This window comes from Atta cephalotes, assembly GCF_000143395.1.
Source record: "Atta cephalotes unplaced genomic scaffold scaffold00004, whole genome shotgun sequence".
Lineage (NCBI taxonomy): Eukaryota > Metazoa > Arthropoda > Insecta > Hymenoptera > Formicidae > Atta > Atta cephalotes.
In genome coordinates this window covers 5,020,333-5,041,621 of record NW_012130068.1, presented here as the reverse complement: position 1 = coordinate 5,041,621, position 21,289 = coordinate 5,020,333, and the positions used below count along the sequence as shown (strand labels likewise).

At 28.5% G+C, this 21,289-nt stretch overlaps 3 protein-coding genes across 3 annotated transcripts in view; 2 read left to right on the top strand and 1 right to left on the bottom strand.

Annotated features, from left to right (window-relative positions):
* The window catches only part of LOC105625958 (neuromedin-B receptor), a 4,776-nt gene extending 4,198 nt beyond the window's left edge, over window positions 1–578 (top strand). The window contains exon 6 of the mRNA XM_012207267.1: window positions 341–578. Coding sequence (XP_012062657.1) covers window positions 341–578 — 238 coding nt within the window. The remainder of the gene's footprint in view (window positions 1–340) is intronic.
* A 4,061-nt stretch (window positions 579–4,639) lies between these two features.
* On the top strand, window positions 4,640–6,910 carry LOC105625957. The gene is made up of 4 exons (XM_012207266.1): window positions 4,640–4,657; window positions 5,071–5,133; window positions 5,492–5,600; window positions 6,477–6,910. Exons 1-4 carry the CDS (start codon window positions 4,640–4,642, stop codon window positions 6,908–6,910), a joined length of 624 nt encoding a protein of 207 aa, XP_012062656.1.
* A 3,452-nt stretch (window positions 6,911–10,362) lies between these two features.
* LOC105625956 (6-phosphofructo-2-kinase/fructose-2,6-bisphosphatase-like) lies at window positions 10,363–17,714 on the bottom strand. The gene is made up of 6 exons (XM_012207265.1): window positions 17,510–17,714; window positions 12,615–12,779; window positions 12,317–12,474; window positions 11,675–12,058; window positions 10,983–11,252; window positions 10,363–10,797 (listed from the first exon to the last, which is right to left on the bottom strand). Exons 1-6 carry the CDS (start codon window positions 17,712–17,714, stop codon window positions 10,363–10,365), a joined length of 1,617 nt encoding a protein of 538 aa, XP_012062655.1.
* Window positions 17,715–21,289: the final 3,575 nt, after the last annotated feature.

The following is a 21,289-nucleotide window of genomic DNA, read 5'->3' as shown; positions in this document are numbered from 1 at the left end:
TAACTACGTTACGTAGTAGTTTACGTTTATTAACTTATTNTTAACTATATATTACTTATTATTATATAATATATATATATATATATATTATTATTGTTGTTGTTGTGTGTGTGTGTGTGTGTGTGTGTGTGTGTGTGTGTGTGTGTGTGTGTGTGTGTGTGTGTGTGTGTGTGTGTATAATTGCAAAAATATGTTCTATTTATATAAAGAGCAAATATGAATTTTAAAATTTATTGTCGAAAAATTCTGTTTTTAAAGATAATATGATTATCATATGATAATATTAAAGATAATATGAAGATATGTTTTTTAATTATTATTCCTGTTCTTCTACCTATAGATTTAATAAATATTTATGTTGCTGTCTACCTGGTGGTTCCACTGTCTGCGGTAGAAATAGAACGGAAAGCAGTATTACGCAGGGAAATATTATTTTACAAAAAAGTCGGCGCATTAACGAGACCAGTGCTTCCACCATTCGAAGACGAACACAAGAGTTTAATTCAACCGGAGTATTTGAAATGGGCAGTATAGAAACTAAGCTTCCTGTGGTGACCGAAAATCGCTCTCGTAAGTAATTTGAAGTATAAACAGAGTGAAGTATAAGGTATCAATGTAATACAGATCGCGATACTATCACTGCTGGTAATAATGGAGTATCAAACAAATAATTAAAATTTCATCAGGTCGCTAATGCAGGTTTTCCTATTATACAGATTTAAAAAAATGCAGTGACAGACTTCACAATTTTATTCAAATAAATATTTCCATAATCATTTTAAAGATTATAGATGACCGTTTGTAATCGTTTTGTTTATAAGAATATCAATTTGAGAATATGTATGTTTTACTTTACACTATGTATCTTTTTAAATACGTACTTTTCTTTAAATAGCATTTGCAAATTCACTACAATCCTTTTTGCCGAAAAAGTTCTTTCAAGCGACTAATATACTTTTCATATCATTAAACTTTTCTTTGAAAATTGATGTAATTGAATTGAATGGGAGAATTAAGATGTAGATAAATTGATATAGAGGATTAAGAAAAGTTATAAATCGTTTTTCAATGAGATTAGAAAATTTAATAATTAAGAAATTAGGAATCACAGTTTTTCAAAAATAACATTAATCTTTTTATAAATTTAATAAAATCGTATAAGCAAACGAAAATTGAATTTGTTCTTTCACACAAGAAATAAATGAGTCGTAAAAAAGAAATTAAAAAGTAGGAAATACAACGACATCGAGTTGATAAGTATTCGTTTTATTATCTCTTTTATGATGGTAATTGGTTCACCGAGTTAAATTAGCTCTACAAGTGTTTCATGAGAATAAAACTGTAAAAAAACATGAAACACAAATGAAACGAAACTCATTTTTCATTTTAAAGTCTCTTTAGTTCAATTGAATTGTGTAATAAGTAAGTAATTGTGTATAACTAGTATTACTTATTTACAGATGCATATATAAATTATGTAAGTCTTTTCAAAGTATACTCATTACATAGAAATGTTTTCTTTTATCGTTCGAAAGTTTGTAGTATAATTGACACTATATGAACAAAATTTTACTTAGTCTATAATATATAAGTATTATATAAACTAAGTAAAATTTTGTACTATAAGAAGCTTCTCATTGTAATATTATTTATATTTAAATTAATGTATGATGTATATTACTTGTTGTTAATCAGCTAATATAAATAAGTATTTAAAATAAGTATTTAAAAAATAATTTAAGTAAAGGAAACTTTCAAGAATTAAGATAATGTCTGAGATGATTACACGCTGTATGTCTTTATAAAAAGAGATGTACTAAAACTACTGATTCATAAAGTCTTCATCAAGAAAAAATCGATTTAAGGACATATATGTATATATATTACTTGCATATGTATATTGTTTATATATTTACTTGTACTTGTATATGTATATATGTATATTGTTAGAAACATTGTGTACATTTCGCAGGAAGAGACAACATTAGAATGTTTTTTCTATATGTTTCTTTTCCATGCAGTTGAACTGCATTAACAAAGATTAGATGTATGATGTAAATTACTTGTTGTTAATCAGCTAATATAAATAAGTATTTAAAATAATATTATTAATATGTTTAAATAAGTATTCAAAAAATAATTTAAATAAAGAAAACTTTCAAGAACCAATTCATAAAGTCTTCATCAAGAAAAAATCGATTTAAGGACTTATATGTACATATGTTACTTGTATATGTATATGTATTGTTTGTATATTTACTTGTATATACATATACATATACGTATATTGTTAGAAGCATTGTGTACATTTCGCAGGAAGAGACAATATTAGAATATTTTCTATATGTTTCTTTTCCATGCAGTTGAACTGCATTAAGATTATAACTGTATGTACTATATGTAAAAACTGTATTGTTTTTTTCTTTAGCGTAAATAAATTTTATGGGAACGTACATATGCAAAAATCACTTGGACGTCAAGTAAGAATAATCGATACGAGACTCCTCGATACGCGTGCAACGTACTCTCGCTCGCACGTGCCACTCGTCGTCCTTCCCTTCAACAGGGCACGCGTAGGTAGAGAGAGGAGAAAAGGGGGTTCTTGCATCTGCCGTTCGTTTGGTTAGACTTTTTACACGACGGTTGAACAGCTGGATTTCGAAGGGGATTGAAGATAAACCTGGTAGACGCCCTCGCCTGGGCCCCCTTCAACAACGGTTGTGAAAATGAGGGGGTTGGTAGTACGGAACCATCGACGTTAGTCAACGGTTGTATCCATTGACAGTCTACTTATAGTTAACGATAATACTGTATTTTTCGTGATAAACAGAACACAAAGAAGGTGATTCTTTTTACGAAGAAGGATTTGATGAAGAAACTTTACGCACGGCACAAAGCCGTGTGTCTGCAAGCGCAAGAGAATCTCTTGATACTTCGATAACGTTAAATAACAAGGCAGATACAACGAATAACTGATCCAAACTTGAGGGATAAATTTATAGAGGTGCACGTTTGTAGTTGAAGACAGAAGCGCGTAAGTAACAGATATCATTACTTCCAGATGGTATAAACGATTAAATAGATACTAAATTTGTAGCTTCATTCTATGTGTTTCACATTTTGTACCAATGTCATTATTTTGTAAAAATTTGACAATTTGTTAGACTGCTTATTCTTGTAGCAAAATCGCATAATATAATAAAAGAATTTTTAAATAATATAATATTAGACTCGTGTATTTTCACGAATTTGACATAGATGTTGAAATTGGAAAATAATAACATAATTAACTTTAATCTCACGAAAACATTTATATTCGGACATAATGGATATTGTACGTACAGCTAATACACAATGATCTGAAATAAACAATTTACAAGGCATTATCGATGTACATGTACAATGCAAAATTTAGCCATTATATACTAAATTTTCTCGTGATAGTTTAGACAATATCATATAAAATTAAATTATCACATAAATTAAAGAAATCAACTAATAAACTAAAGGATTATAATTTTGAAAATAATTTTAAATACCAAAATAATTTTAAATACTAACGATTATATGATTTACAACTTTGATTACATATTATATTGCAAAGTTTTAATTGCAAGTTTCGTAAAATGTGACATTAATTATTCGTTATTCAAGGATTGTGCAAGCCTGAGTTTTGATGTGTTATGCCAATTACAATATCTGTTCTTGTTATATACGGTTTATTGGCAGATTGATTATGATCCACTATCGTTATATTGCAGCATTGCGTTGAAATTAATGACTATTGACGTTGATTTGTGAGAGAATTAATGATGGTCATCTATAACAGCTTTCTATTATTGCTTCGAATCGTTAATTACGATTTGACTTGTATTTTTGATTTTTATATTCCGAATTATCATGCGACTTTTATGTATCATTTTAATTATTACCGGTTATTACAACATTGATAATGATCTCATGTTTAGATAAAAATGTTTATTTTAATATACGTGAGTTTTATGTTGTATTGAATTAGCATTGAAATATTTTTTTTATTCGTAATCCTTTGAGTTGTTATAGTTGATTTATATAATTACACATTTGAGCAGTTTTTATTTTCTCATCTTATTTTTAAATGAAATAAAATGAATATATTGAGAAAAAATTTACTATAGCATAGCATATTTTTTACTAATATTAATTAAATATTTACTTTATTAAATATTCACTTTATTAAAAGATGACACTTAAATAAAAATAATTAAATTGTTGAACCAAATATAAATATATATTTACATTTAGTAGGTATTTTATCTACTAAATGTAAATATTATTTCAAATATTTAAAAATTAGCATATTTTTTCAATGCATAACCAATCTTCTGCATAACCATCTTTTAATATAAATGAAACGCGAAATAAAACGTGAAAATTTAATTAAAAATAACGTTGAATATTATTGTTTTAAAATTTAAAATTTTAAAAATTTTAAATTTAAAATTTTCGGATTTTTAAAAATTTTAAATTTAAAATTTTCGGATTTTTTTGAACAGAAATTTATTTGTTATTACAATTAATCACAAATAAAATTTCTAGGCATAAAAAATCAATTTTTCCGATTCGTTGAATTATAGATGGACAAACACTGAGTCAAATAATGAAGAGATACTCGTCGGTAAGATATTTATGATAAAAATGATATCTACACTGAGAAAAAAATGGCCTAAATTTAAATAAATATTTATTTGAATACTGCCAATAACTAAACATTTACTTACAATAAATAATATGTACTTAATTAAAAGAAGTAATTGTTGACTCAAATTAATGTTTTTTGTACCAAATAAATATATTTTTATGCTTAATAAATATACAATTGGTACTATTCAAATGAATATTTATTGAAATTTAGGATATATAGTTTTCTCAATGTATACTTTTATAAAATAATTAATACAGAGTTATCGCGATATTATTATAAATAAATGTTCCTAATAAAACAAGAACAGCGATATATATTTAAAATTATAAAAAATTATAAAAGAAATTATTTTTATACAATTGTTTTGATACAATTATTGTACTCAGGCACCTTGTTTAGAAGACGTTGGCAATGACTCTAAAAGAATAAAAAACACTGAACAATATGCGGTAAGTTAAATTAATTATGTTATTAAAATATGATTAATGGAGTGATTACCAATATAATATATAATTTTTATATGAAATGTATAAATAAAAAAATTTTCTTGCATTTCATTTTATTAACAATGTAAACGTTTATTCTTTTTTACATTTTAAATTATTAATTAATAAAGTGTAGGAGATAATAGATAAGTAATAGATAAGTAATTAGATAAGAATTATTTAATAAATAATTCTCAATCAATAAATAAAGATATTTGATGTTTCAAAAATTAAATAATTAATATTGCAAAAATGTCTTTATCGTAAGTATATTTCATATAATGTGTATTCGAGTATACATAAGCGTATCATCTTTCTGCAGGATCCAAATACAAGAGAATATCTCCAATTGGCTTTAGCCAGAGTCCTAGAATTACAACGAGAGATCAGGGAAGGCACATACATCGCAGAAATCGATGGTAGCGATCTGAGTAATGCAAAACTTTTCCCGTTGTTTTCAAATTTTCTTTTAAGCATTGCGTAACTCGATATCAACTTTTGTAACATTCTGCGATAGAAAAAGATGTGCACTTTAGATCTTCATGAAGTTTTAATCGAAGTTTATTTCCTTTGTCTCATATACTGCGACCTTGGACTTTTTTTTATCATGTCAAAATGATTTATCTGAATAATTGATTATCAATGAAATGACATTTTTATAAAAGCAATTTATTTCTCTATTGTCGACATTGGAAACAAGAGAAATTTGGAATTGGTTTTCACAAGGCTTATATCAATTATTACAGATATCTTGAAAGATTCTGCATGGAATTCAATTTCATAATATAAAAATTATACTATGGATCGGCATCAATCTGTATATAATTAAGTGAAAATTTTCATAAGATATCTTAGCAATTTCGTGAGCTTCAATTTCAAATTCATGAGCTTCGATTGAAGCTTATATCGTATTAATGCGATATGACATCAATTTCCATGTGTTTGCAATATATGGAATAAAATGAGAATTGTTTTACTGGTTTAAAAAATATTGGTTTAAAAAATTATATTTATAGATGGCAATTTTAATATCCTGAATATACAATAAAATTTTTTAATGAAATTTGCACACACAAATTGAAAATTTATTTTTTCATTGTTAAATGCTTTTTTATTTGCTTTTTATCTTCCAAAATCAAAATACAAACTGCAATGTATACAAAATATATATATTTTGTTAAAATATCTTATATTTCTTTTATATGTATGTATGAATTGATATTTAAGTCTTTCTACTTTCTTATTTTCATAATCTTTACGATCATACGAACCGTTAAATTTATTAAAATATTTTCATTGTTTTACAGACGCATCCGGCAGTGAAGAAGATCTAACAAAAGAAATTCTTACTAAAGTGTTTCACGATTTACCTGGGACACCCAGTTCTCTCGCTAAAATAATAGACCGAGAAACACGCTGGAAAAATCATCGCATAGATGCCATTCGTAGTAAAAGAATACAATTACTAGGTTTCGATACTTGTCGAAGAATGGCCCTTGAATTCATGAGAACCATCATATGGGAATCGCGAAACAAATCCTGCTCATTAAATACAATCGAACTCGACAATTTTTCACAAAACGAATCATTGCATTTAAAAGATGAAATTCTAGTTAATGATTTTCATAAACGAGAGTCCAATACGCATGAAATTCAAACGAGAATGTTGAAAAGTTTGGATTTGCATTTGGCTGCTAAACAAAGAGACTATACGTCAAAATTAATGAAATCGGATATTTAGTATAACACCTTTGAATGGAAATAGATTAAGTGAGGAAAATTTCTGAATTCAATATATTCTTCAATATATGACGCATTATTGGAATTAATATAAATGAAAGAGTAATATATGTTCGTACGTATATCTCTTTACTCATTAAAATGATATTACCTTCGTCATTCGTGACAAAAATTTATAAATTATAATTTTGTTTTAAAAAATTTTACAGTAATATTGTCAAAATTAGTTTCAGATATGTAAAAACTGTAAAAAAATAATCAATATTTTTCGTTTAGCGAAGTAACCGATGTCATAATTCTTGTATTTATGAAAAACTATCTAGTCATATGTGAAATTGAATTGCTAGTCATAACTTGCCTGATTATTCTATAAAGGTTTTGCAAATTATTCAATTATTTTACACAACTATATGTATATCTTTATATATTTATATCTATATATCGAAGTACAATTGATCTTTAATAATAAAAAAAAGTTATGAGTGTGATCTTCCCCTACTTATAATATAAATAAAGGAAAGTAATAATAAAGATCTTATTTTTACAATGGAAATTATTAAAGTTATTTTATTCATCATTGTATTTAATATGTTTTAATAATTTCTGATTTTCGAGAATTTAAATTTTAAAGTTTACACAATTCTCGGAATCGTGAATTTTTATAAGTATTCTTGAAAGTTTCCGTCTTACACTTGGAAAACTTCGTACTGTATAAATCCAGATAAATAAATTAATTTTAAACAAACAATTTTAATATTATAACTGATTATAATTTCTTTAAATTTTTTTTAGTTTGTACTTAATTTTTTAAAATACAGAATCTATTAATTTCTAAAGATCTATTTTAAGAGTCATGGCACACAAAAAACTTAAGCAGTAAAACATAAACAGTAAGCGAATTGATCAATCACAGAGTCCGTAAAGCCATAATGTAAATAATCAATCCAATATATTTCCAATGATTTCCGCCGTCTTGCTGTCTTAAGTTTTTCGTGGGCCTAATAGATTTGAAATTTTTTCTGGCTTATTGTATTAGATATAATTTTACATATTAGTGGTATCAAAGAAAATAAATTTTTTAATTATTTTTATCTTTTATTTGATAAAAAAATGAGATTAAAACAAGAAATATATAAAAGACAAATTTTGTAAAAAAAATTTATTCAGAGTGTACAAATAAAAAATTCTAAAGCTTTTAAACTATGAATAATATATCTTAATCACATAATGTACATATTACAAATTATAATTCACTTCTCAACGTTCAAACATGTAGAGTCACGAAATATTTAGCAGTCGAAACATCGGAAGATCGACTAGATCAATTTCTCATTCAAAAGGAAGACATGCATAGCACACTAAATCATTTTATCAAGTAAATTATTAAACAAGTAAACTAATCCTCGGAAGCGCGAATATCAGATTTGTAGCTAATCATTGCATTAAATCTGGAAAAACTTCGCGTTCACGTCTAAATAAATATTATGCGTGTTTATGCAATAAACTATTTTAATAAAATACAGTAAAGTATCAATGAATCAACGACGTTGTAAGGATAAAGATTAATTTGTGTATATATTATTCCGCAAAGTTTTGCTTGTTTAGCCGGAATAATGTTTTAGTTACACGGGAAATTATAGCAAACTCATGCAGGACTTTGAATTCATAAATTTAACACAATCGTTGATTTAACTTATGTTCAAAATGCATGTACCGTTAAATGTCTGCGTCTTACATTTACATTTTACATTTATATATGCTAAAAATACATATTTTGATAAGTCTCTAAAATAATATGTTGAATTTAAATAAAATTTATAAATATAAAGTAAGAAAAATTTGTTTCAAAGATCCAATAGTAAAGATAAAATGTACCAATTGTACAATTTACATCATTGTATACAATAAATCACAATACTTATTTCGCAAAGAATTACTCGAAATAATAAGCTCTCTTTTTTTATTGCAGAAAATCATAATTTATAACGACATCAATCACTAATAAACTAGTAAAATCTTTGTCTTCTCTGATAAGTCATTTTAATGTTAAGATTTGTTTTCGATCATCCATTTCGTTGCAAAGAGTTTCTTTATAATTTATTTATATGTAAAATGATATATTAGTTAATAATTTGTAGATTATTAAGAATTACAAATAATTATAAACATATTGTATTGCTGGTCAAAATATAAATTAGTCGTTATAAAGGAAATAACTCCTGTAATTGCATCTAATATCTACCTTTTATAAAAATATAACGTCTTAGAGTACCCAGATAAGATTTTCACTATTTTGATCGTATCATATAAAAGGCCAGATAATTAAGGCGTAATCTCTTAAAATCAAATCAATTACATTTTTCAATTAGCATATATCTGAACATATTTCATTATTTTATATTTTTTTCAACATAATCGTAAATTCGATGGGGCACTCAATTAATAAAATGGGACAATAAAAGAGATCATAAATTTGATCAAAACGATCACAGCACGGAATAAGAGTTTCGCAACATATTTTGAAGGAAAAAAATTTTTTAAATGCTGAGATACGAAAAGATACGACGATATATATGCGCAGCGTCAATTGACAATTTCTACGCGCTACTATTTCTCTATCACAAACAATTTTCATCAAATCCCCATCCATTCTATATACAAATCTGTGCGTATGCTTAGCACGACAGGTAATATACTTTAATCTATGAAATGAGCTACTATGAATTGAACAATGCTATAAACTATTGACAAAACTATGAGTCCCGCGATGCATAAAGGGCTCGAGTCATGGGCTTCCAATTGCTAACTATTAAAAAGGTATACATTATCGGTATCCTAACGGGATATCTATAGACCTATTGTCAAAATCGGTCAGGACGTACACAAAATATTGCCAATTAAGATATTTTTATACTTCAAAGTCTGTACGTTTCTCTAATATATAAAAAAAACTTTTGAAATCAAATTTTTTTTCATTTTTGCATCTATTGCATCTATTCCGATCGCAAGTAAATTAAGCCGATGCATCATGTCTTTGTAAGATACTTTTCATGTAGCTGTCATTATAAAAATATTAATAATGACAGTGATCTAATTTCTCTTTGTAATAATAATAAATATCCCAGAATTACAAACAAATAAGTAAATAATTTTTTATAGTACCGTGAATATAGAACTAATTCTTGATACAAGCAAAGAACGCCTTGCTTCAATGATGACATAAATCAACTTTCAAAAATCTTATAAGATCTTTAATAGAAAAATATATTATAATTAAAATTTATACAAATTAATAACATTTTATCTTGTTTATTCGATTTCCTTTTATTGTAAAATTTTCTGATACCATGTGCAAAATCGTATACCGATTAACCATTGCTTTATATTACTTCTTTTTAGGAATCAAACTTATATTTCAAAATTTGATTTATGTCACTTTTAAAACGAACTTCCTTAGTGCTGTTGCACGAGAGTGGGCCCGTGGCCAACTCCGGGATTTCTCCAAGGATCCGGTATGTCGAAGTGCGCGGGAACGGTTATCAGAGCATCCGCAGCAGTACGGTCACCGCTGCAGTTCTGCGGCTTGACACGAGTCGTGTTAACACACTCGATCGGCAGCTTGAAAAACTCGAGCTTGTAATTGTAACCCTGGCTGGTGATGCGGATTATTGTGTGCAGCGGCACTTCCATGTAGGGCAGCTCTTCAGGTTTCTTATCAAGAAAGAATCCGATGATGCAGCGTAATATCGCCTGATGTGACACCACGAGTACATTGTTAGAACACTGCAACTCGGCAATCACCGGCTCGACACGTAGCATCGCATCGATGTAACTTTCGCCCCATGGATAGCGATAACGTAGCTTATCTTGATCGCGCCAAGCGAACTCCTGTTGTAAAATTATAAATAGACATGATAACATTGTTACGGTTATCTCACATAATTAGAAGAGATTTCCGATAAAATATTGATTGCTCGAACTTCGTACCAAATTGAATCATGTATGATTCGAAGCTCGATTATTTTTAGTTGATATCGATATTCTGTTTGAGTTTATTTAAAAATAGCAATTACCTGCGGATAACGCTCCTGCATCTCTTCGTACGAGAGACCTTCGCACACTCCCGCGTGAAGTTCATTTAAAGCGGCTATATGTTCCCGAGGGGCTTCGATGCCACGTACCGTTGCGATCGTTCTACGGAGGCGACTGGTGAGAATTCGAAGATCGGGGATACGCATGGCATTGAACTTGTTTGATAAAGCTTGAGCATAACGCTCACCTCTGGTGCTCAATACCGCATCGCCACCGATTTTACCAACCACGTTGTACTCGCTTTCGCCATGCTGCAACATACAAAAATGTAAACTGAAAGACTATAAAATGCGAAGTAAAATAGAAATAGACAATAAAATACATAATTATGGAATGTGTAATGTACGTAATTATTTCAAGCAACTACGCATTTGTGAGTTCTTTGTTTTAATTTATTAAATGTCGATGTTTTGTGACATATAATTTCATCAGGCTGAGAAGCAATGAATTGGAGAGATTGCTTCTTGAAATAAACTGTAATATTCACGAAACGTTGACATTTAATAATGTATTAAGACATGAAAATAACCCACAAACTGCATAGTTTCTTTGAAGAGAATATCTATGGAAGTCTCAAAATAATTATTACATAATTATTCCATTTTTTGGCAATTATTATAGTGCATAAAAATATTTTTATCATAAAGTATCATAAAAAACTTGAACTGTTTACCCTCGAGAAATAAAGAGTGTGAGGTTTAAGGCTGATATCTCCAAGGTAACCAAGCACACTGGTTTCAATGTGACCAGATACTTTGCAGGTCTCGATATCCATGGTAGCAGTATTAATTTTGATCCTGGGGTAAGTTCTATCATTCATAGGTTCATATATTCCAGCGTAAAAAGCGATTTTTGAGCGCAGATCTTCCGTGGCTAAAGCGGTGTCTACTCCTGTATAGTCGGCGCAATGTCTTACGATCTCCTGTTGATTGTACTCCAGGATTTCTGGATCATCGCAGACGCATTCGATGAAGAGAACGCGATAACCAAGCTGACCGGAGAAGTAATCGTAGACTTCCGTGCGTTGTGTTCGCGTGATTAGCATAGTGTCCAGGATCTTAAAACAAGAAGAGAAAAATAATTGTGTTATTGTAAATGAAGCCACCCAGTGACGCTTCATCTAATCAATTGTCATGTAATTTCCTATGATACTACTTATAGATACAGAAAAGTAATCAGAGAAACGTTCTTGGGTAGGACATAGATAGATCAGTACGTATTCTCTGTTGTGACAAAAAAGAAGCTTTACTCAAGATATTGTTTTCTCTTTACAATAGTAATCTTGTGAAGAAACTTTTAACGTTTTAGTACTTACTGCCACAGTATTTCCAGATGCAAGCCATGCTGCGCAATCTTGCATAGTATCTCTCTGAGTGAGAGCTATTAACGTGTTATTTGCCGCATTATCCAGGAAAAGTTCTTGAGATATATGAGGTTCGAATCGCTTCCTTCGATAATCATTCACACGAAACACTGAAACAAAATTTATAGAATATTGTAATTCTTCCTGATTTAATCTTTTAATCGAGAATAAAACATATAATTACAATAAATCTTTATGGATTAAACGAGTTTAATAAATATTTATCTTAAGTTATTAAAGATGTACTTACCTTTTGTAGTTACGCCATTCCAAATGAGTCTGCGAGCAAGGCTCTGTCCAATCTGGCTTTTTCCACGAGCCGGTAGACCGCAAGTGGCTATGACGACTCCCGCGAATTTGCGCGATGATTTTGATAGACCTGAGATTCTTGCTGCGACCTTCTCTTTGCCAGAGTCTAAGAATGTAGACAATAAAGCATTCAAAACTCTATTTGTACTTAGGCAATTTATGCATATCATCTCGGATTTAATACAGTAACTAAAAATTATTTTATGGCAACTATAATGTAAATTTTCAAATATTTCTCTTATTTATATACGAATACAAAAATTTATTCCGATTTATTGTACCTGTGATTTATAAAAATAAAGATAAAATTTAATTAAGTATATTAAAATGTAACAGTGCTTATCTTGGTAATATTATAATATTATGTAAATAGCACAAAGCATGAAAACATCATATTTTTTAACAATTTTTATTTCTTGAAAAATTCATTCGGAAATAATATGACATATATTTATAAAATATATTTTCCCATCTGCAATGTTTGTCTTGAAATGTCGTCAATAAAATTTTTAAAAATTATAAGATAATAACTAAATATAATGTTATTAGTCAGAGCTTCTTTGAACGAGGCATTTTGTTACTGTGTGAATATTTTGGCAATATATCTGATGTGTGGTACTTTATACAGATGCAAGCAGTAGTAATATGAGAATGGTATATATACAATACGATAACATGACTTTGGACTGTGACGTAGTATTAAAAGCTTCTTTTAAAAATAATAGTGGTCATAAAATATTCATATGACAACTACAGAAGTGGATAAGCTACTTACACAAAAGTTACGGAAATACATTCAAACTACAACGTAGAATAATATGTATTATGTATTAACCTGAATTTTAATGATGCATTACACATATATTTGCAAAAACATCTAATTTGTACGAAATATGAGTCGTGTGTTATGAAATATACATTTTGTTATGTGCAAATGAACACTTTCGCATTATGATAGTCCATTTTTCTGCACTGATAAATGCTACAAAAAATGTTTGTAAAAAAAATAATTTAATGATCCGAAATTAAATATTGATAAAATGTTTTGTAGACATAAAAATATGAAAATCAGTAAGTTTTTTTATCAGAAACATATTAAAACCTGAAAATCATAAATTTTTTCAGTAACATAGGATAATTAAATCGAATAAAATGTTAATAAATGCACGACAAAAAAAACTCAATTCAAACGTTTAATGTATGAGAACATAAAGAAAGACATTTATTACTTTGTAAAAATAAGAAATAATTTTTATTAAAAATATATTATTTTATTTAATATATAAATATATTATTTTATTAATTAAAATATGCACATATAGAAAACAGACACTTTATAATTTTTAATTAATATAATAATTTATAATTAAATATTAAAAATATACATTCTTCAAATCTCGTAAAGTCTCTCTTAGAGAGACTCTATATTAGATGTAGTAAAAAGAAATCCATTATTTTTATATGAAATTGAATGGAAAAATAATGGATTTCTTTTTACTACACCTAATATTATATTTTTGCTATTCAATCAATTTTAATATGATAATTTTAAAATTGCAGGTAACAATTTTATGTATAAAGCAGTGTAAAGTGTAAATGATCTAACCCATATTTTTCAGTAGACATATAAAAATTTAAGATTAATAAAAGAGATAAAAACAATATTTAATAAAAGGATTAAAATTAGATTATTTTAGATAAACTTTGTAGAAATTTAATGTATTCTATGACGTCGAATGAGTGGGCAATGAAATATATATAATCCCTCGTGCCTCACTAGGAATGGGTTTTATATTTAGATTTATAAATGCGTATGCACTGGCTTTGTTTCGGCTTCTCCATGCGTTACCGAAGCCAACAATAATTTATCTTTTAGATGCAGTAAAATTCCAATTATTCTTAGCAAAAACAAAATAATTTTTTTTCTTTTAAATTTTATAAACATGTAATGCATATTATCGCTATCATGTATTTTTTGAATTTGTGTGCAATTTTGAATGCATAATTATATTGATTAAACTATACAAACATATAATTAATACACTAACTTGTTAACTTTATTGAATAATGATGATTATTAATTATTATTAAAATTCACATAAGAGAAATGAAAATAGTGATAGCTTAAGAAAAAATTCCAAAAATATAAAGTACTTATATCTATTCAACTTAAAGCATTACATGATAACCTTATTTTTTTGTCCAATATCTAAATTCAAAGTGATAATACATGTACATAATAACTATCCTGTGTATTGAGATTTGTATTATCTAATCAGTGCTATCAGCAGTGCAAAAATTTATACTTTAAATTATTATATGGATAGGGTATGAGATAATTTATTATTTTTATATGGTGTGTGTGTGTGTGTCGAAAAACGTTTTATAATTAATATTTTTAATATTTTAATATCGTATAATGTGATGTATATCATAAAATGTATTTATTTTTTATTTGTAAAAATAAAATTAAATAAATTAAGAATTCAATCATTATATCAGTGGTAAAAAGTTTAATAAATTTTTTAACCGATGTAATAAATAATTATCCTTTTGTTAAAATTTTTGACATTTTCTCTTATAATATTTCATATTTAAAAAATATTATTAAATTAAATATGAAGAATTAGAAATAACTTTACCAATAAAAATCTTATCAAATCGATTCCAAATATATATTATTTTAACAGAAATATTTTGATTCTTTAGTATGTTAAATTTTACGAGAATTAATATTATTTATTATAAAATTATGATATTTAATTTTTTTCTATTCATTTATTTTCATAATTTCTCTTATATTCACTAAAAACTTTTCGAATGTAAGAATTGTAACAGTTCTGAAATTTCTTGTACATGTATAACTTAGGAGATAAGAGACGAATATGATTTGGTTCTTGACGTGATGATAATTTTCAATGCCAAAATGATAAATTGAAGTTTCAGTGTAGATAGATATTTATCGTCTCAGCAGATGATATTTACAGACATATAATATTTAGCTTTTAGAAGGAAAAAAAGTCTCTCGATGGTATATCTTTTCCTCGCAATTTAATGTATAAAAATATATATTATTTGTTATATAAATTTTAGTATTTCATTTATCTTACAAAAACATTGTGTATTTCGATTTATGTATTTCGATTTAATTAATATATACAATATTTTACACGACACAAAGTACTCGTTCTTATTAAGAAAATCTTGTATAAATTTTATATTTTTCGCAACACATATATGCTTATTTTTTTTATTTGAAATGAATAATAATTTAACTAGAAGTAATATGATGGCACATGTAAAAATTGAACGTTATGAAGCAGAATATGATAACAAGTAGAAATTGTCAATCAATCAATGCACATTACATTTGCATACAATTTAATCATTAAAAAATCTTTTGTAATATATTTCAGTTATTATATTTAATTTCACCTTTCACGATATTTTATGTCAATTATTTCACAAAATTATATTTTATGACGGAATTGTAAGAATCCAACACGGCGTATAACAATAACATTTGTAATACGAGAACGGTGTCGCAAATAAAAGTGCGGATGTTGTATTAAAAATGAAATACACATTGATAGCACAATGCTTGTGCGTACTTGAGTTTGCATTAACAAGTTTGAAAAAAAATCCGAACTGCGTAAAGCGAAATACTAATTGTCTGTTCACGTGTCGATGATTTGCCCAAACCATTGTATGTAAGGTAGTAAAAATGACGATATTAAATGGATCGTATTTATACATTTATTTATATCCTTTATAATTTTAGCTAACCACCTTCTTGCGTGCACAGGAGATATAATGACAATATAATATAAACTTACATATATTTTCCACATTTTAATGAACTCGAAATATTTACTGCTACTAATTTCACACTGAAAATAACGAATGAAGAAGCGTAAATGTAAGATGAACAGACATTGCGATAGCGAAGACGGCGACCTCAATATTTGAGTTGTTTTCCTTTCACTTTTCATTTCCTCTGAATTTTATTAAACCGGCTTCTAATACAATGTAAAAAAAAATTCACAGGTCTATAGAGAATATATTATCTACATGATATATTATATGCGTGTTTATATTTTAAAAATTAAAATGAAAACAAAATGAAAAATGTATAAGTTTCAAATTTCTCTTTTTCTACCTCATGCTGTGAACGTTTGTTTGAAACGCTTTTAAATGAATCAGTTAATGTTGACTGTAACAATAAGCAGGAAATAGTATAAATGCACATGCATAATTTACAATAAAAACTACTTAATACCCAAATCTGCTATTGTAAAGCTTTTAAAATAAATATGTGTTAATTACACTGCACAGATAATTTATCGAGGAAATTATGCCAGCACTTTTTTACAGGACAATTACAAAATAGACACACAAAATTGTTGTCCAATTGATAATTATTCTGAGACCACGCTTATTCTTTATTAATAAATACTTTGATAGATTCGGACATACAATATAAATTTAAGATAAATAATACAATGATAACATTATTAAGACTGTGACTTTTGTTACGGGTTTATTTAAGATTATTTTCGTTTCTTTCAAAAATTATATAACTAGATACTATCATGCAATCAAGAACCTGGTGTATGTCAGAATTATGTTTTATTATGTGTTTGCTATATAAAGCGCTTTGATACCTCAATTATGTTAATTGTATGCTAATTGTACGTAGATACTTTTATCTCAACATAAAATCGAATGTTCAAAAATAGTGACGTAAAAGAAGACGATATATATTACGTAAGCAGACATTTCACAATCTCCTTATAGCCCTCGTCATCAAACAACTCACCCCACGCGAAACATTACCTTGACGTTGCTCTTCCGCGTTAGGGGCCATGATGGTTGTGGTGTCAGCGTTCAAGGATATCCCCGTGTTAGACGTCTGCCTCACGGCGAGATCGTTTTTTTTCTCCTGCAGGAGGCCGGCTTGCAGGGCCAGTTTTCTGACCGCAAGGCAGTAACCCAGTAACGGAGTCGCTAACAGATCAAAACATGCGGCGACCCAGGGCATAACCGAGAAATTCGTAGGGAGAATAACCGGTCTTCCGGATATTCGGCCTTCCCTTTCTGTTTCTCTCCCTTTCGATGACGACGGAATTATTGAGGAGTAACACCGAGGATTCTCAGAGCAAAAGGAAGCCGGACGTGGAGCTACTCGCTCCAAAATAAAAAAAAACCGTCAACGAGCGAGAGCAGCTTCTACTCTATATTCGCGCGTATATTCTACTTGCGAATTACTCGCTTCAACCTGGCTGATCCCGCTGCTCGCGTTTCTACTTCCTGGTTAAGCCGCCGGCTAAAGCTCTTCCGAGAAGTGATCGCTGCTCGTGTGCCGTATTATAGATAGCAAATCCTCCCTCATTCCAATTTGCTTTATCCTCACTTCCGGAGCCAGTTTGCGGGCTTCCTTGGGATCTGTCAAAGAAAAGACCAGATATCTACTTTGCAGCGTGCTGCGCGATTCCCTTTCGCCCGTGTCCGTTTCACTCGCTGTTATTAACGATAATGTTGCCGTTGCTGCTAATGTCGTTGCTCGTTGGCGACAGTGCGCGCGCGCAAATAAATATACCCGCTGAAAATTTACATAGTAATAGCGGCACCTGGCTCCGATCTCACCGACCGCTTTTCTGCTCCGAGATTCTAGGCTTTGAGTTGAGGTCACTGTTGTAATCGCTCTTATATTCCTTTTCTATCGTGATTTCTCTTCCTCCCGTTCCTACTCCTTTTCGGCGAAATTTCGATCGATGTGCTGTCGACGCGCTATCGACGTAGGCGTTCACAACCAGTGTTAGAAATTTTAACTGATGCTTTCCGAGACTTATAAACTCGTCGATTTTTCAGCTTTAGCTTCTTCTTTCAGGAAACATATTCTATCATGGAGGTGATGCAAGTATGTCCGTCCGGACGAGAATAGACGCTGTTCTCTGCAGATGCGATCGGTCGATAGATGCGTACTTCTTGGCTCTCCGACGACTAGTAGGTCTGGCTCCACCGCGGCTTTAAGCAGCATCGACCAGAACCTATAAGTGAACAACTCTGTGTACGAGCCAATGAAGAAACAGTTAGCCCCTCTACCTCAATGTCGGACAAACTGCGCGCGTTGGGCGAACATGCATCTTTTCTCCGAACCGGATATTCATCGTAAAAATCACAAACAATCAAAATTCACTAACGTGAACTTCTCGCAAGGTCATAAAAATTAAAAAAAGTCTTATCTTCCATCCGTGAAGTTACTTTCATTGACCTTTTATTGAGTAATTGAGTATTACTCCTAGAATTCACTATCTCACTGACAGTCTACTTCTACTATATTGTATAATACAAACTTTCGATTAACAGAAATGATTTAAATATTTTTTAAAATCAAATTTTTATCTAATTCACTGCTATCAAACTGCTGTAAACTTGACAATCTATGCTATTGATGATGTTCTAATACATATTTGATTAGCATAAAGTGCATACATTACGCTGATGAAATCGGCTCGCATTTTTCTTGGCGAATCATGCGTCCAAAGTCCACGGTTGTTTTTCCTATTTTCACGTAATCGTTTGGCAAACGACTATTCAGGCGCGTGTATTCGGGCGTCATTGAGTTAAATGAAGAGATGCTGGATCACTAATGTCCTGACCCGTTGGGTTACATCACGTACGCCAATATATGGAGCAACTTGTTCGTATAGACAAAACGTGAACTTTGGAACCTGTTTTGGTGACGCGTCAAAATAACCATTAACTAAAAAAAAATGACTCTTACCAAAAAAATCCTTTACGTATTATGGATTAATATTAGAACTCTGAAATACCTATGCATGTATACGTGTAAAAACACATTGCTTTTTGTAAATATTCTCATGAAATAATTAATTAAAAAATTGTATGAAATAAAATAATCATTTGAAAATAGGTATTATTTGCAAATAAAGTTATAAAGTGCCAAGGTGTATAAAAAATTTAATTAGAAAATATTATAATAAATAATTTAAGAATATTATATTTAAGAAAATAAGATAAATCTGTGTTTGTTTGCTTAATAATTAATAACAACTGTTCAACATTATAAATTCGTACTTGGATTTTGTATTTTTATCATGTTTTATGAATATCATATTTTTCGGTACATAAACTTTTATTATAAAATTTTCTAAAATTAAGGGAGGGACAATATATATTTTTTGTAAAATTAACAAATAAAGAATACCTATATGTCTTGTTTACAATAACAAACTCGTAAATGCAGATGACGCTCGTGGCATTAAATTTTTCTCATTACACCTACGTAAATAAACGTCACATAGTTTAGAGATAATAAGGGAAAAGTACATTAAACTTGTATCTATACGTGATAAGTTCTTCTCAGTTACGTGATAGAGGTCATGATTAACTTGACAAAACAAATTTATAAAACTGCCAAGTATCAACTTGTTTCGCAATGTCCAGTAAAGACAGATTATTTGTTGTAGAAATCGACAATTGGATTTTTTTACGTATAAATACAATTTTTAATTATTCCAAAAAATTCATCATATTTAAAAAAAATAGGAAGAATTTTATTTTATTATACATATTATTTTATTATACATATTATTTTTATTTATACAGAAAGGAAATAATATAATAAAAATAATGTATATATGTTCTGTATATATGTTAGTTGAAACATGCATAGAAACATATTAAACAAAATGACGTTATATAAAAAGGTCTCGCTTTCATTTGTGCTATACAAACCCCTTACATTCTCGTTAACCTTCACCTTACGAGAGTTTATTGATATAATGTGCGTAATATATATTAGTCAATGATCAATTTGAATTCCAGCATTGTCAACGTACTGTGAAATAAAAGGGAAGTCAGGTCTGTAGACAGACATGTTATGTCCCTGAGCAGATTCTTAAATTATATATTTGAAAAAATATGTACTTGGCATATTCATATATATATTCACATATATTCATATATATTCATATGTACATTTAAGGAAACTTCATTACGAATCATTGATTTATTGAGTTCGCCATTTACATACGTTATTAAAACAAGGAACGTTCTATATTTCTAGCAAATGTATAAATATATTTCCCAATGAATAGATAGGAAATTCCAATGTGTAACTCTCTTTGAAACAAATCAAATGTTAACATATTAAGCTGGGGAAATACTCTGCTTTTACAATTTATACATTTTCAAGAATTAGCAAAATTAATAAATTATTTATTATTTTTCAAAAAATTTTCTTTATAACTCAATATAGAATATTTTAATGATAATAAATTATATATACAATAATTACAAATGTGTTTCATCTACAATCTCTTTGATTAATTTTTATTGTGTATATTTTAAATATAAAATTAATCAATAGGATTTAGTTTCCAAAAAGATTTATATTCAAAGGAAAAAGAAATAGATTATTTCTGTTATCTTAGTTTTGAATCAACATTCGTTATTAGCAAACTTTAAAATAATGATTGTCACTACAAATATTTAATATATATATATATATATATATATATATATATATATATAGACCTGACATCTAACTACTACCTATTACTACGATAATAACTTAACTTACGAAATAAA